This window comes from Carassius gibelio, chromosome A18, assembly GCF_023724105.1.
Source record: "Carassius gibelio isolate Cgi1373 ecotype wild population from Czech Republic chromosome A18, carGib1.2-hapl.c, whole genome shotgun sequence".
NCBI lineage: Eukaryota > Metazoa > Chordata > Actinopteri > Cypriniformes > Cyprinidae > Carassius > Carassius gibelio.
This window is the reverse complement of record NC_068388.1, coordinates 9810961-9829469: the sequence shown is the minus strand read 5'-3', so window position 1 is coordinate 9829469 and position 18509 is coordinate 9810961. Positions and strand designations below refer to the sequence as shown.

Below are 18509 nucleotides of genomic sequence, written 5' to 3'. Positions count from 1 at the left end.
CGTTAGTTGCCTAAGTTTTATTTGTAACATTTCTGCTGTTTGCTTTTTATCCCATCAGTTAAAATACATGAATTATTGTCTAGTTCATGTATGTGTGAGGTGAATTAAACACTCTGTAGGATAGCTTTTAAGCAGAAAAGTTAAAGAACCAAGCGAGTGTATAACACGAACTAAACTAATTTGAACCCTATTTCGAGTCTGGGATTACTAACATGATCTGTGTCCACTAGATGGCAGACTCATACCTTTTATTGTAACTGTCCCTGAGTGGACACCGCCTTCCCTATTTCTTATTTCCTGTATTAAAGGGCAGTCAAACTCATGAGGATTTATTATTTTTACGCAGTTTCTTTTTATAATTTTTCTTATCATCAAATAGTTTTACTTTGGTTTATTATTGTGTCAGAACAAAGCCATTATGATGATTATTCTACTTTTCTGTGCTGGATAATTGCAAAGAATTAAACTGTGCTGTCCAATAGGAAAACAGCTTGTCCAATAGACAGTAGTTAGATTAAGAGTTACAGTCCTCCTAACCCTAACCAATTCTACAAGCAGAAGTCAGCAAAACAGATTTCCGATTTAGACGTAATTGTTCAAATCTATTTATGCGACATATTAAGATTCTACAGTAGAAACTTATACAGCTAACTACATAATAGCAGTAATTATAGAGACAGGACATTAATTTTTACCCTACATTTCATGAGCTGATATAGGGTCACATTATTTGTGATGCTGTCCATGAGTACATGTTCTGTGGTGATGGGCTCGGAGGAAATAACTAGACAATACCTTCTCATCTTCAAGGTTGTTGTCGTGAACAGCTGAAACAATGGAGATAGAAACTAATGGAGTTGTAAAATCAGTTACAAATGCTAAGAATTAGTGTTAGTGGATACTTGTGATGCGCCATTGACCTTCAGGAGTTGGCCTTTAGATGAAGGGACACCAGTCTCATGCTGCTTATGAGCATTAAACAAAAAAAACATACAATTATTATTTACAAATAATACTTAATTATTTTTCGGTATATAAAAATCAATAAATGAAGTACAACATAAGTGTATGAATAAGTGTTTCGATCAATAATAATCTATTAGATCAAAAGTAGATTATTGATTATATAAAACTTTTGATTATAGAATTATAATCGATAGTAATATATTCAACTCATCAATAAACCAAAAATCAACGTCTAACAAAGGGGTGAAGATAAATCCACCCAGTCAATATGTATATCCCACACAACAGTATATACAAAACAGAAATGTATATTTTTAACAAATTCTTGGGTTTCTGCCCTAATAAGAACTGTCATAATGATAGAGTACTTTTCGTGGAATTATGTGCAGGAATATTCAAACTAGAAAGATTTTGATATCAATGTCATGTTGTTCTTCGGGACTTCTACAGATGCAAATGTGGTTCATTGTTATGGAAATTAATTAAAATGAAGACAGACTCTCAAACAAGTTAATTTAATCCACATTTCAGTAATTAGGGTTTCCGATTTAAAGTGCTTTACATCAATATACAAATATGCAGATGAAAATAAACAACCAACATGGACATGGAATAAATAAAATATACAAAAACATGAACTATTTTTGCAGCCAAATTAACAAAATGTTGTAACCTATCACTAACAAAAAAAAAAACGTATCACAGGATACATGACAAATATATTCATTGCACATAGCCACTTAATACCAGTGATTTTAACAGCTGATGATTATATTTTTAAGTGGGATGTCAAAACATTTTTATAATGCAATTTTCTAGAACTTTATATAAATTATACAGTACATACAGTGACTCTGAAAACACTCTTTTGCAAATGAAAATGACTTCATTACAGTGTAAGAGCTAAAATACTACAGTACACACATCCTTATTCCAGGTCTAAAGGTTGACAGTGTTTTGCAGAGGAAAAAAGTAAAGTTTTATTTGACACAGCAGTGTTTCTAAAGAACACTTATGTCTTCAATAGGTGTCCATCAAGGTGGTAGAAGAGGAGGTTTAAAGGTGCAGGTCCCAGCACAGTGACGTGGAGTCAGCATCTTACACGAGAAATGGTGTAGTGCGTCGTGAGCTTCTGGGAAAAAAGTGAATGAATCATTTAAAACAAAAGCGGCATATGATTATGTTTTGGGGTATAGAGAAAAACAGTGTGAGAAAAATGTATTCTAGGACAATAACTGTTATAATACACTGCAGTGTGGCTAAAATCTGGTTTTAAAATATATAAACTGTCTACAAATTAACAGTTGGTTAATTTGTTCACTTATTTATTCACTTCTGAATACAGTCACACTGTGCCTTCCTAGAATACTTCCTAGAGCTTTTTTTTTCTTCCCAATTCCTTTACAGTAGTTATCTTGAATGCTAATTTTTGCTTGCCTTTGCTGCAATCAATTACCTTTTAACTTCTGCTGAATAGCATAACGTGTCTCTCTCTCATGGTCCAACTCGCTGCACAAAGTGTCTGCGCAGGAGAGACAAACGATATCTCAGGTGTGGAAACTAGTTTTTTCCCCCTCATCTAAACGGATTCAGTTTTGTGCATTGGATTTTGTGGCATCCAATTGTACATGTTTCAGAAATAAATACCATCAGATCCCTGCAAGTTCCTTATTGCAGCAATGAAAATCCATAAACCTGATGCTTAGTATCTTATAAAATATTTGTAAGGACTGAACAAACTCTGGAAAGGTCCACAAAAGGTCCTAAGAGCATGATTGGTTATGACAGAGAGTTTAGTGTATTGTTGTTGTTGTTGTTGTTTTTTTTTTATTAAATATAGCCAAAAGCTATATGTGAAGTTGAACGCATACCTCGAACAATCTGGAGTTGCTGCACCATTTCCTCTCTGTATGAGAGCTCCCTTTTCATTTGGTCTTGAAAACTGTCTAAGAAGAAAACGTGAAGTAAATTAAATATCAAGGCACATTTATGTTTATTACTATATATATATATATATATATATATATATATATATATATATATATATATATATATATATATATATATATATATATATATATATATATATATATATAGTGCTTTACAAAAAATTTCAGACCCTAATTAATTATTTTGACTGATTTATTAACTCTGCTTTTAAGTTTAAAGCACTTACTTTTAAAATTATTTATATATGACATTAAGTCAGAATAAACTTCTTCAAAAATGAACAGAGATATACTGTTTACAATACATTTTAAAATTGTGTAGAATCAAGACCTTTGAATGTTGTCGTTCTTAGAATCACTTTTCATCAACCTCTCCAATATTCATTTGTCCCTGTTTAAATCATTGTCACGAGCTAAACTTTATTATGAGCTTCAGTATTTCGTTTTTTTTTTTGAAGTATTTCAATATTTTTTGTCATTCTCAAAAAAAATAACAAATAAAAGATGAAAAACTGTCTATCTATCTGTCCACAGTGTGTAGAGTGTAACATTTAAGTAAATGACCACAAAATCTTTTCACTGAAATTAATGTTGGCAGACTTTTTATGTGGTTCATGTGCTCATGTTATGCAAAACTTCTCTAAATCTATTTTCATCTTTGTTGATGGTTGGACTCTTTGTTGCATGTCTTGCCAGACTGTTTCTTGTTTACATATGACGATATAAGTTTTTAGCTATTATTATTTAATTTTAAATTAACATCAATTAAACAGCATTTTACAGGAAGAGGCAATTCATTATGCATTTGTTATTAACTGTTATTAATAACAGTTATTATTATTTTTTCAGCAAGTTTCAGTACTTATAAATAAAAATATTAAATAAATTTAGGAAGACTTAAATTCAAGCAATTGTAAGTAGGTGGGTTGGTAACAAATATTATGATAAATCATCATGAATTAATGATCTAATCTTTTTGTAAACTTTTAGGAAAGCATAAAGACTACATTAAAAAGACTTTTAACAGAACCTACCTTTTAGATTTTGGAATTCACGCTCCAACTTTTTTCTAAGCTCAACTTGTTCCACAAGCTGTTTCTGCAGTTCCTCTGTTAAATAAATAAAAGAAGTAGCTCATGCAGATGTTTTAAAATGACTTTGAATTACAAAATGATCAACGGATTAATTAGCAAGATAAACTAAATTGCTATTGCTAAAACCCCCCATGGAAACCATAATATATATATATATATATATATATATATATATATATATATATATATATATATATATATATATATATATATATATATATATATATATATATATATCAACTGCAACTTTTTTGCAGCTCTTCTAAATGCAGCACATATTGTTTTGTTTGATTACCTTTGGCCATCTTTTCTATGTTTTTCTCTACTAAGGAGATCCTGCTGCCAGTGTCCTTGCGCAATGATTCCTCATCTGCACACACAACAAATACAGTATAAAGAAAATCAACAGACTGCTGCTGAATATTAGGAAGTCCAGTTAACCGTACGCACCATCATTTGGTTCCTTTAGGCGCTCCTCGATGTTTGTTTGATCCTGATGATTTCTGGGTTCAGTCTCTTCCACCGTGGACGAAGGTTCTTCTTCGGGCACGTCTTTTACTATAAGCATATATATTTATTTAACAAACACAGTATGATAATAAGGACTTTGTTTAAAAAAAAATGAACAAAGAAAAATCCACATGAATCAAAAAAGGCCTACCACTCAGTTCGCGTTGGCTGGTGGTCGTTGGACCGAAATAAGATGTGCTCATCTGATGCACGTGCTCGTCCCTTTCACGCGCATAGACCTGGGAAATTGAGAAGACAATTTTTTGCAATTATCAGATTTTTGCATTTTCTATTAGAATGCGATTTATCAGAATTGGAGTGAAACCTCCGCTATTTTGATCCAACTAAATTTTAAAAGAACTAAGATTATGACAAGCCACTCATAACACAACAATTAGGCTATGAAAACAAAAGTTTTAAAAGAAGCGACAATTATCAGTATCCCAAGAACCTAGATGCACATACTCATTTTAAAACATTAACAATAATTAGCCGAAATAAGCCTATATAAATTTCATTAAAAAAAAAATTAACACTTAATAAATCGAAAAGATCTACTTATAGTTGAAGAAGAAAAGAAAAACATTACATTTATTATTTTTAAATGAAAAAAGGACATTTCCTTAATTTAAATTTTCTGCCGTTTTACTATAACGGGCAACTTTATATATTTATTTTAAGCCTAAATTATTATTATTATTATTATTATTATTATTATTATTATTATTATTATTATTATTTTATAATAGGGAATAATAAATATAAAGTTTATAGTAATTAATAATTTCATAAAAAGCAAGCGGTCATGTAAGCTACATAACCCTGTTTTTTTTAATAATGAGAAAAAAAAAATCTTAGCTTTTAATATAAAATCACAGGAATTACGCACGGTCCTGTTACTCACTTCAAATCGCGTCGTGTGTTTATTGCCGTGGCTCTCCAAATCAGACGACCGCGTTTCACTTGAATTCGCCGTGTGTAGATCACTCAGGATATGCATTTGGCTATTATCTTGGTCTTGACCTTTAACCTCGTCACTCTGTGCTACGGTCAACCCGCGAGGACTCCGCCGGTCATCCACAGACAGCTGCAAACACTCCTCGTCCTCGTGCACTTTATGTGACTCAACATCCACATCCGGATCGTCCCCGCTGTCCACGTCCGGAGACATAGATCTATAACTAGAGCTTTCACTCAAGAAATCTGGTGACATATAGCCAGATCGAGGACCAGAATACGGACCCCTGTTTCCGTATAGTTTTGCGATGCTCTCAACATCTTTAACAACCGGCCTGAATGCAGATATGTAGCTTATTTTTCTCGGGGTGGTTGGCATCCCTTCTATCGACCTGCTCTCATCCCCAGATTTATCCTCCTCGTTTCGTGTAGACTGAGTGCTGGAACAGCGTTCATTATCAAGTAGGCTGTCTTTAGGGGTGCTCGTGCTTCGGTCACTTTGCTCTGACACGTCTAGCTCACTATGTCTGGTGCACAAAACGTCAGATGGAGGCTTAGGTTGGGCATGGTGGTATGTTGGCATGGCCAAGCTGCCTGTTGTAGGCCAAAACATAGGAAAGGCAGGATAGGCACTCTCTTTAGCGCTCGGCCAGAAAACACCTGACAGGTTTGTTTTGTTTGGCTCTCCCATCACCACACCGTCATCCTTCTTCTGACACAAACCAAACGCCGGGAAACCGTATGGATGTGGAAATAGCGGTGGTGGAATTTTCTGTAACATCCCAAAACTCTTACTGGGCACCGGGATAACGGGGTAACTGCGTATTCTGCTCGGCATCGTCACGTTCCCCCTGTCATCCTCACATCGGACAGTTTTGTGGGGCAGCTCAGACGGTTCCCCCTGGGTCTGAGCCCTCGGTGCTTGCGCATTAAGCGAGGACGAACTATCAGACCCACCGATTGGCAGCGTCCTCTTGCGGCTGCCACCGTTAAACATGGCTTTGACGTCTTCCCAGGCATGGGACACATCGTCCGGTGAGTTTTTATCAGTCAGTTTTAAGTGTCTTCTCCATGAATTGAAGTTTGCTGCGTCGGGTTGCGTGTATTTGGACTCCGGCGCGCGATGAGAGTGAAAGATGAACTTGTTTGGAGAGAAATACATGTTGCAGAACGAACATTTAATGCACTTCGCTCTCGAGCTGTTGTATCTGGCCGGGATGAAATTGCCCCGGCTGCCCCACGCGCATTCGTGCGAAACGTCAAAGGCGAAATTTTCTGGTAATTTCGGAGGGCTGTGGGCACCCAGGAACGACTTGCAGAGCCTCTCGGCCTCTCGCTTTGAAATCATCCCGCAGCGTCTCGAGGAAATAGGCATTGCTCCCGCGCGCCTGAGAATCTCCAACTGGACCGGAGTGCACTGCACGCAAGTGATGCCCAGGGCCACGCGTCGGTTGTGGATTTCGTTATAGCTGTAGTTCTTCAGAAGAGTGTTGGATATTTGAGCTAGGCAAAGTCTCTCTTGGCCGTCTATGACTAATGAAACGATCGGTATTCCGTATAAAGAGGTCTCGCTGACTTGGTTCGGCTTGAGTGTTGGGCCAGAGTAAGACTTCAAGTCTTGTTTAGAGTTCGGCGAACAGCTGGAGTCCCTTCCAGCCGGCAGCTGATTTGGGATAGATTCCATTCCTGGAAATCTGCGAAGATGGATACAAGGAATATTTTTAAGGACATTATTGTGTAGCCTATACTGACTTACAAATTGGAAAAAATCCCCTAAGTATTATCTTATTTCACAGATTTATAAAAAGATAAAAGCCCATGTTGATATACTTACAGTTTGTTTACAATACAAGTTCACTCTATTTGTTGAACAAAAGACGGTTTACAAATAGCAAACAAGCGTAGGTGTTACAAAGGAAAAAGCGGAAGGAAATTATTAATTGAGCCTTGCCAAAGAGCTTAACAAAAGGTTTAATAAGCTTTAAGCCTATTTAATTACTAAATATGAGCTTTACATATCTGATATCTGATATAGCTAATTAAGAGTAAGCTACAGCTGATTTTTTTTTCTATTTTCAATTTAAATAAATCTTCAAATGCGCATCAAGTAGGCTAGGCTACAACTGATTTTTTTATATTGGCTTTAGCTTATTTCAATAGATTGTGCATATCTATAGCCCGTGTTTTAATACGCATGAAGCTTATTTATTGTGTTCAAAACAAAGCAGTAGCCGCTTTTGGACAAATTGTGGATAAAGATTCAAACAGTGTTTTGTTATTATCGCATCTGAATATCTTTTTAAAGTATACTGCAAACATAAACAAATCTCACCTTTTTCGATAGAATGCAAAGTGCCTTTTATCTGTGGAGGAAAACGCGTATTCGAGTCCTTTGGATAACAGCGCTCTGTCTGTCCTCTATTAGAGCGTTCTGATAATCAGACGCCTCGGAATCCCGCCGATCTGATATAAAATGTCCACGAGAGCTTATTTAGCCGTTTTTCTCTTAGGCCTATCAGAGCGCGTAGACTTGCATCGTAGGCTACTCTGCTCTCCCGCGACTAGTGTTGAGGCGCGCGCGGATGGTGACCACATGCTAGTGCGGACCTCAGCGACACAACCACTGTAGACATTCGACAGCGCTCAAGTGACAGCTAAACTAATGGCGAGGCACTCCCACTTAGCGCCAGCATATTTACATTAACTATTTGCCTTCGGGACCAATGGGGACGAACGTCAGTGCTGTCATCGAGGCCTGGAGACGTTAAAGTTCACCACGTGATCTTTTAACACATGAAAGTGATTGCTTGTCTGCCAGTGTGTACGGGGGCATTCGTGGCATTTAGTAAGACTTTAGATTAGCCAACCTAGTAGTAAACTAAATGCTGTACCCTAGACTATACGAAAAGATTTGTTTAATGGGAAATACCACTTTCCGAGTTTTATCTTGCATGGGAATCAGGCTGATGCATTCTAAGGAAAACGGTTATTGTTGAAGGATTTAAGTACAATAAAATGTTGTTTTTTTCTTGTATAACGGTGAATATGATTTGTGGCAGGCTTTTCTTAATAAATACAAATAGCAAAAACGTACAAATAAAAATAGGGAAATAAATAGAAAATGCTGCAAAATGAAAATTAAAGAAATCGAAGATAGGAGGAGTCGTCTGTTTAAGTCTAATGAAACAACGCTAATGTTTACAAAACGAAAGGTAAAAAATTATCTAGGCCAAGTCGTTTAGGGAACCGATTATGATGTTAAGTATTTACAAACCAGTCAATGACCACCGTCACTAGGAGCTAGTGCACGAATATCAATTATCTGACTGGACCACAGTCAAAACCTAAACGATATAAATTCATTCGTGGACCAGGCACGTTAGCTACCAAAGGGAAGAGAAAGTTCTAATTAAAACATTATTTATAAAACTTACCATTTATTTTGTTTCGAATAAGAACATTTTATGGAAATCATAAGAAACTGCATAAATTAAAAGAGAGAATAAAACGGAAAAAGGGAATGGCCTCGAGCCTTTTCCATCTATATTCAGTGTCTGTTTAAAAATAAACTACAGTGTTATTGAAACTGCATGGCGCCGGGGGATTTAGACTGTGCAAAGGTTGTCTCCGGGGGCTATTTGGATCGGTGTGGGTTAGGGGTGTGCTGATGCCCGCATATGTTTTAGTTCCCACGGGTTAGTTTAACTTTTAGGAGCAATCATTCTTATGAAGACTAAGCGTAATTTACAACGTTACGCTTTAAATTCAGCTTAAAAGCCGTGTCTGCAATAAACAGGCTATTTAAGATACAACGCAAAATCTTAACAGGAATAGGCAGGAATAGGAATATGGGATGTAGGAGCAATAATTGACAACAATATTATTAATAAAAATAGATTACAATTAAAGAGCCTAATAAACCCATTATGGCGATATAATTGAATTTAGTGTTCCCAAAATGTTTAAGTGATGTGTGATGGACCATCATGAAAGCAAAATTAAAGGATACAAACATATCATAAATGTTTTTAGAGAGATAGCCTACTTTATACCATGTATGATAGAGTGAACTTTATCGATATTTTCTTGCTTTTATCTTCGCTATGTTTAAGTGTTCGTGATAGTCTCCAGAATGCTTGTGATGTGAAAACGAGCGCTTTCTGCAGTATTGATAGCGGAGGGAGGATCTGGGGTGGGAGTTTGGAGTAATGCGACCCAGCCCAGTGCTATTGACTTTCACTGGAAAGAGACTTTCGCCAACAATAATTACCATTTTGGACTGTAATTATTCACTTCTTTTAAATTATTCAGGGACCGAGCTGAATACCATATTGGTATCCATTATTTCTTTTACTTACCCATCATGGTTGGATACAGGTATAGGCCTACGGGAATCCGACACCTCACGATATTTAATTTAGCCCTTTTGTTGATCCTAAAGAAATGAGAGACCCCATTCTAGAACAAAGAATACTTAACAATATCACACTATACATGGGCTGTCATACTGATAATATTAATAAAAATCAACCTTGCTTAAATATGCAATGTTAAATTATATATTAAACATATACAAAATAAATACATAAATAAAATAATTAACAACAACAGCAACAACAATTATTATTATTAGACTATTCATATTTTTAGTAATACAAATAGTATTTTATTAGGCTATAAAATATTATTATTTCAAATGGGAAAACAACTGAAAAGTTCTTAGTTTATTAAATGTAATCATCCGGATTTTAATCGGTTAATGGACTGGAGATTCTTCATTATAGTTTCTCTCTTCAACATTTCTATATAAAAGCTGCAGTCAGTTTCAAAATAACAGACAGGAAATTTCCATTCTTTTTTCGTGATGTAGGCTATAGGACTAGGCATATATATTAAAATAACATATTAAACACGCAAATTTGAATCCCTGTTAAAATTGCAATCTAAATGACTACAAAAAGTAGACCTAGCCTGTTTATAAAAAGGTCCTCATATTCCGTTTAGTGTTTAAATAAATAGGCTAGCCTGTTTGTTTATTTATTTATTTTACTTCAATTTATTTAATTTTAACTGAAGCCAATACATACGGATTAAATACAATTCTTCTTAAAACCTAATTGAAAAAAAAAATAAAAAAATCCTGCCTAGCCTAATGCAAGTAATAGCCTACATAGCTTGCCTGAACTTTGAGAGTAATCTACTGATAACGACGGACATTTCTGGAAGACGTTAGGCATAAAGATGATCAATTGTGAATGAATTTATTAAGTCGTAAGAATTACCCTTAGGCTAAATATAGCACCGATTGTGTTTTAAGATATCAAACATTTAAAATGTATGATTTTTCTTTTCTAAATATCGCAGTAGGCCTGTTGAAAAAAAAGTAACAAGACTGATCAAACGCTATACTTCAAGCTTAATTACTATTGGATTGCACGTGCTGGCATATCGACGGTGTAGAACAAGAAGACTGTGGAAACCGTGTTGTGTTGTAAAGCGTCAGGGAGGTTCCAGCGACCCCTTTCATTCCTGTTAGACAGCTCGTTTGGACAGGTTTAACGGTCTTTGAAGAAAGAGCAGGCGAAATGTAACTTTCTTTAAAAGTTACAAGCCAAAACCTATAAATATGAACAATAAATAACGCCTTACAAAATCGCCTCAGAATGGAGCATGAGAGTAAACACTATTTCTACAAGGTATCAGCATAAAACCATGACCCCAATGAATTTAATTTTAGGGACAAATCAATCCTCTTCTCCTTTATCGATCCCCGCTAGCTCGCCGCACTTGGGCCGCGTTTCAACGCCTTTTTGTTTCACTTCGAAATAGCATTTCGATTAGATCCTTTATTAAGAGCGGATTGCTCCAAAAGGATCGGTCTGGCCAGAAAATTAAATGGTGACAACTTAATTACTGGACATTGATAAAGGCGCCCCGGTAATAGTTGTGTATAGGGCTTACACTCTGTGTCAACCTAGGTGGACTGAAAAGTGAAGGCTGTGCAGCACACATACAACCCAATACAATCGAGATAAGGCGCAACAGCTGCACTACAAATGAGCGAATGAAACGCATGTGTGCTTTGCTTGTGAACGGCGAAGTAGTCAGCTAACCACCAGGTTAAGAATTTATGATAATTTAGAAGTTGGATGTATTGAGTTTATATGTTTCGGCAACATTCCAGTAATCCAAAATTATATTACAAGTTTGCCAGAGTGTGCTAAATGTACACACTTCCCGAACATAATTCGATTTTGCGTTTGTTACCATAACAACAAACACCAATCGCCAGTGTGAATCAGAACGCAAATCGACAAAACATAGGCAGGCTGCTGTCATTACTTAGACAAATATCACACATTTACAAGACTAAAATATATATTCACAAATATATCCAAATAATAGTATTGCACCAAAAAGCTAAAATAATTTAAGGTAATAAGGTTGACCCTTTCTAGACTCCCATGCACCTGTACTATTGATATAAGTGCCCATACCAATAAGTTTTTATGTTTCTTTGTCTCTGTCTTCCACTGTGTCTATAAGGGTCAAGGTAGGGTCACCTGATGAGGTAGTAAGGCTATCCGTTTGTGAGTGGCAGCTACGGTAATTTTAGTTGTCAAGTCAGAAAATTAGATACAAAACAAACACGGCTCTTAAAACAAACTTGTCACTCTTGGTTCCCTTGACACAGGGTCAATGTGTTTAGACTCCACTTGAAGATTTAAAATCTCAGAGACTAACCTAAACCAGAAAAAAAGTGCTATGGTTAATAGTATTTATTTGGTTTACCAATTGGTTCGGTTAATCCTTGACATGATCAAAAAAGAAATGCACAAAAACAAATGAGGAATCAAGTGGAGTAATTCCTAAAATATGGCAAATCACAGTCACATTATGGTTTGTTTATGATCATTAAATCAAAACTAAATTTAACAATATAAGAGATGATCAAAAGCTTTTTGGACAGAAAACATTTTAAACAGCTTTAAAAGAAGCTGCAAAAAAGTCAGCCTCTGTTATTACACTGACAGCAAGAAAAAGAGAATGTTATTAAGAGATGAATCAGGAGGGTCATTATGTGGATCATGCTTACTTTTACAAGACTGAAGGAAAGAAAAACTCATTTAAGTGTTCCTACATTAATCACAGCCTGCACATCAAACTGTGATAATCACCTGAACACTCCATTCAAATAAAACTGCCAGCCCTAGGGAAATCTCACCTTACTCTTTAATTGTTTTGAGGCTTTGATCGGCTTTTTAATCCAAGATTAATTTATGCATTTTTAAATAACTCTACATATGATTAATAAGCTTGAAAATTAAAAGCAGTCTGAAGCAATTATAACAAGTGGTTGGTCATCACCTCATTAGATGGTGTTGGGAGATGCAGTATGTCTGTGCGTGGAAGAGAAAAGTGTTTGTGTGTGAGTGTGTGCGTCTGAAATAGAGAGGCATGTAGATTTACATAATACTGTCTGTACTCATACATTACAAACAGGAAGAATATATGCAGCTGTTTATGTGCATTGCATAATGCATAATGGGGCTGTATGATTTATGATATGACATGCATTTGATGAAAGGCACAAGCGGTGATAAGTAGGGAAAGAGGAGAGAGTAGATTGGCAGAATGAGAGTGGTAGCTAAAAGGGTCAGTATAATAATGGGGACTTTACAGATTTACATACTAATAGTTTTATTCCCATGAAAGTAAAATGCAGCTCAGAGCTTCCAGACTGCCGGCCATGGCCAATTTCAGTTCCACAGCACTGGCTCTATTATTTTGGGAATAACGTCTCTTTTTAACTAATCGTGCTGTGGAGTTGCACTTTTCTAAGTGTAAATTTACACCGGCCCTTCAAAAGACATATAGTCTGTCAAGGTCAAACAGGAGAGCAAAGAAACTTCAGCCATGTGTGTATGTGTGTATGAGTGTCACACTTGAAAGAAACAGCAGCAGACAGGGATGTTAGGGAAATCTCTGTGGTGAAGTGGTGAGAGAGAACTGAGAGTAAAAGCAGGGGTTCCTTCAACCTGCCAATGTGTAAACAAGACATCACTCCACTCCTAGCCTGATGCTCATCCTTCTCTTTAAAAAACCTTCCTTGCGCTTTGGCCATCAGCCTCTGGGTAGTAACTGATTATAGACGGTTTCATTGGGCGCACACGCCTGGCCTATAAGTTAACTTCCTGTCTGTGTTTGGCTATGGCACCATCTACAAATGCAGGTAAAGTAAAGGTGATGAGTAGACTGAAGTTCATGTGGTTTTTCTGAGGGATGAGTTTCCCATACATTTGTGGCGCTCACAATATCATAACTGACCGATTTGCCAAAAGGCTTCATTGAGCACGCACTGCACATTTAAAAATCAAAAATAGGTGCGGTTGTTTTTATGTCAATGTATTTCTGAAGGAAGACTTTATATCATTGTATTTCTAAAGGAAAATTTTCAATGTCATTTTCATGTCATCTTGCATGTTATATGCCAGATAAAGCAGCGTTTGTGTGCTCAGCGCTGCTTTGTGTACAGCAGTTACTAGGGAAACCTCTGTTTCTCCTGCTTTAAAGCACCTCCTGCTGGCAGAGAATGAATTTGCATTTTCAGTAAATCTGATTTATCCAGCAAACATATTTTGCTTGTTATCAAAAATAATCTACTCTTGTTGTTATTCATCTGTTTGGAAGTCTACCAGAAGTTAAGTTAGGGCCACAAAAGCACACATGCGCAGTAACGTTTGTTTATGTTGTTGCCATTGAAACCGTCTATATATAATCTATTTTACGTAATCAGATTCTAAATATCAAGTACTTGTATGACAAAGACTATAGAATATCCATCTTAAAGGGACTTTGGTTAAGATTATTTAACATTTTGAAATATTATTGAATAAATGATTGCATATTATTCACACAAACACAATTATTCATAATGTATTAATTCTCAGAAACCAGCTAATGACATGCAGGTAAACAAATAAAATATATATTTGTATAATATTTTTTATATTCTTATATATCTTTATTATTATTTTTTTATTATTATTTTACAATTATTTATTTTTTACCTTTTACATTATGTCATATTAATTACTAGCTTTTCATCAACTTGCAAATCTTTAGAATGTATACAAATTTGATATATTTTATTAACAAATCTAGGGTTCATCAATATAAAATATAAAATATAAAATATAACCTATATTGTAATATTCTATTAATTATATTAGTAAGGTTAAAAGTAATCTTTAAAAAAGCAGATTATCCAATAGATCACATTGCTAACTACAATTTTCATCACGTCATTTGTAATCAGTAAAGGACTACACTTTGTTATCTACCGGCACTGCCTACTGCAAATCATAACACTTTGTCTTACAGTTGCTGTTCTCTATAAAGCCCATCACTTTATCTTACTCTGGGTGGTCTGTTTGTCTGAAACAGACTTACATCATGTTTTTAAATTTTAAATGTGTTTGTAGCATGCATTTATTTCTCTAAATTTGAATTGATCTTTGAATTTATACCATGCATAAAAGCAGAAGGCAGTATAGAGGTTATCTGCGATGTGCGTATGAGTGTCTTTATCTGTTCACAACAGCAAAGAGCACAAGAACCCTTTTGTCACAAACGGAGCCTCATCTGTCACTGCAGAAACCTGCTCTCAGGAGAGAAGACGGGAACAAAGGTGCTAAAAGGCAGTGTGACAGTGAGGGCATCCTGAGGAAAGGGACCCTTTCAAAAACAACCACAGCTGTCAATCATTCTTCAATCACAAACACGCGCACAGCACGCTCTCGCCACACACTAACATATAGAGTCCAGATTGACTGACAAAGCTCTTTTATACTTAAAAGAAGCATTTTACCACAGCTACACTCTTAAAAATAGAGGTTTCAAAATGTGGTTTGAAGGCAGTGCTATAGAAGAATCATTCTGGATTCCTCAAAGAACCTTTCAGTAAATTGAAAGAACAATTTGATTTTTCTTAGTGTGAACAATCCTTTTCCACTATAAAGAATCATTTGTGCAATGGAAAGGTTCCATGGATGTTAAAGATTCTTCAATGAACCAGAGATTACCAATTATTTTTAAGAGCGTAGAAAACATTTTGATTTGTTTCAAAGTTAAAGAGGTGAGAAAGTGCCACTTAACCTCATTTCAACCGGGTTTTGCAGGCCACAGAAAATGCATATTATATCTGAAAAAGAGCATCACCTCAAAAAGGCAGTTCCATCACCTCAGCGTGTCGGCCAATATAGTGCCGATCCCAAAACAAGCCTCAGCCGGCAATAATGGGAATTATAGTAATGAAATCCGGCGCCTGGGCCCGTGAGCCGCCTGAGGCGCTGGTATACTATAGCAGGACATTAACATAAAGATGCAACTTGCTTGTTTTGCAAGGTCTATCAGAGGGGTAGTCCACAGAGATAATAACTATTAGTAAAAGGACAGTGCTTTGCTGGATTCCAGCTGTGGAGGCAACATTTCCATACAGATGGAAAGGCTCTAGAGGGGTTATATGTATGCAGAAAGGAGCAACTGTGTGGGGTGACGCCATCGGCTATGCTCACCAAAAGCCCTGATCTGATCTTCGTCCTCCTCATCATCTTCACTGTAGGAGTAGCAGTGAATTAACTCCTGCTATTCGAATACTAAAAGTTCTTTGCTGAAAGAGGTGAGATTGAAGGTGTGTGTAAATTTGGGGCTCTGTATGGGACCATTGTCCAGTGTGTGGAAATCGGAAAAGTGCGAACAGCTTGAGCGATCTAGGTGTGACCATCTGCTTGACATCTCAGGGAGGTTGGAAATATGAGAAAGTGTGCAAATTTCAATGGCAAAGATGAAGCCTAACTTGCATTAAAGGGACAGTTCACAAAAATAAAAAATTTCGCCATCATTTACTTGTCCTCATGTCATTCCAAACTGACTTTCTTTGATGTTGGCTTTCACTGAATGGACAAAAAATAGATATTTAGAGTCATTTTTCAAAAGTCTCTATCTGTATAGGCAATACACCTATTGTATTATGTATGTATTTTTAATCTTTGTATCAGTGGCCTGATAAAAGGTTTATGTGATATGAGGAAGAGGAGAGAGGATGGGATTTTAGGGTATAGCCTGTTAGCATTTGATTAATTATGCATGTGAGGGCTATACTATAAATAGCTATGGAGAGATGGGTATTGGTCCTCGAATGACCAGGCCAATGTCATGCTTAAGGCAACTAGTTTGTGTAAATAAGGCCAGCGGTCTTCAAACAGCAGCTGTTACACACACACACACACACAATGACCTTCTCTGCTGTCTCACATTCCCTTGATGTCCGAACACTAGGCAAAAATAAATAAAAACACACATCTGATTATTACATTGTGATCATCGAATCAATCCATATCAATGCACCAATTTTTCTAAACCACACAATCAGTCTCAATTCTCTTATCTTTCTTCATTCACTAGAGCAATATCATCTCTTAACAGGTGGATAACAGAAAGGAATAATGGCATATTTAGATTTGCCCTTGATTAGGAGCTTAGATTCATGTCATTATGTCCCTTCCGGTTCATAATCACAGTATACATCATGTTTTTTTTTTTTCCAGCACCTGAACCCCCTTTGTAACTTGCAGACAATGGACATGAAGTATGCTACTGTAGAGAACAGAAAACAGCCAGACACACTCCATCAAGAATATACTATGTTTAAGATGATAGTTCACACACACACACACACACACAAAAAGAGTGTGTTATGACAATTTTGTGTGTGCCATTGTAAAATCAATATGGTGTCTAAGGTTTATAGGACCCTTTCATTATATAATGTTGTTTGGACCCCAATGTTCTTCAAAAATTGTTTGTGTTTGCATTCTGCAGAAATAAAGGAACTAATACAGGTTTGGAATGACATGATGGTTAGTAAATAATACAGTATTCCCTTTTGAGTGAACTATCGCTTTAAGTTAAGATCTGCCAGGTTCTAACCGAAATCACCATGGTTACCAAACAGATATGATTTTAGATCAAGGATTGTTTCTGTAATATGACCTCAGATATTTTCATCAACATATTAATGATAGCTGAAAACATCTCTGTCAGGCAATACGCTCAGGCTGCCATGACCACAATGCTTAGTAATTAATAGAAAGATCTGATCTGAGGTCGCCAAGACTGAACAACACCAGACCTTCTAATTCAAAGCGAATTACAATCACGGCAGAGAGCTGTTCAATTTTGCTGTAGCGAACACGGTGAGAACTCACCCGTGACATCAATCTCATTCATGTTACATACCAAAACAGTCCAGGAGATGCTGTGAACACAGCAACAATCACAACAACACAAGTGAAACACAGGGGCAATAAGTGCAATCTAATTGAAGCTCACAGAAACACCTCTTGGATGCTTTGCCTCAGCCCCAGTAACCTGCCGTAATACATTCGGCCATTTAAATTAACTCAACATTTCCCCCCACTTTTTTTTTTTTTTTTAGGTGAGAGGGGGTGGAAAAGCTCTCCTAACTGCAGAAAACCCTCCTAACTGCAGCACCGCAGGCTAGGCAGCCTTGCGTGAGCTCCATCTACGGAGCCAGGCAATCTGGCCAGCAGACATGCATGTATTCATAATGGCAGCAGCCTTTCATACAGCAGAGAGAAAGAGAGAAAAGGATGAAAGCTCTTTTGGAGGACACTAATGCTCATCATTACTAAATGCTACACACATAACAGCTTTTCCCACCCACAGAATGTGACTAGTAAATACATATTACTACAGCAGTTCAATTGGATTTAAAGCAAAGAGGCTGAGTGATAATTACTGTAAAGACTGTTAAATGCAAGATACTTGTAATGTTGCCTGATTATTTTGGTCTGTTCTGTGTCATTGAAAACTGAAGAAGGAGTGGATAAATGCAGACAAACGAACAATAAAAGAAAGAAATTTTTGGTCGAGCTTGATTCAGTTGTGGACAACTGTATCACATATTTTCTTTTCATTTACATTAAACCGTAAACTAATCAAATACTGT

The 18509-nt window shown here is 36.2% G+C and overlaps 1 protein-coding gene across 4 annotated transcripts; it reads right to left on the bottom strand.

Moving 5' to 3' along the window:
• Positions 1 to 1465: 1465 nt before the first annotated feature.
• LOC127934581 (SKI family transcriptional corepressor 1 homolog-B-like) lies at positions 1466 to 8099 on the bottom strand. 4 transcript variants are annotated; one of them, XR_008147800.1, is made up of 8 exons: positions 7809 to 8099; positions 5424 to 7170; positions 4671 to 4758; positions 4460 to 4567; positions 4305 to 4379; positions 3950 to 4024; positions 2838 to 2908; positions 1466 to 2098 (listed from the first exon to the last, which is right to left on the bottom strand). XR_008147800.1 is itself a non-coding variant. In XM_052532060.1 (8 exons), the coding sequence occupies exons 2-8, from the start codon at positions 7158 to 7160 to the stop codon at positions 2001 to 2003; spliced, it is 2256 nt and encodes a 751-aa protein (XP_052388020.1). In that variant the 5' UTR covers positions 7161 to 7170; positions 7809 to 8099; the 3' UTR covers positions 1466 to 2000. The 4 variants fall into 4 exon arrangements, 2 of the variants coding, with proteins under 2 accessions (XP_052388020.1, XP_052388022.1); XM_052532060.1 differs by having other exon boundaries at positions 2838 to 2912; XM_052532062.1 differs by having other exon boundaries at positions 1466 to 2095; positions 2838 to 2912.
• Between the last annotated feature and the right edge of the window lie 10410 nt (positions 8100 to 18509).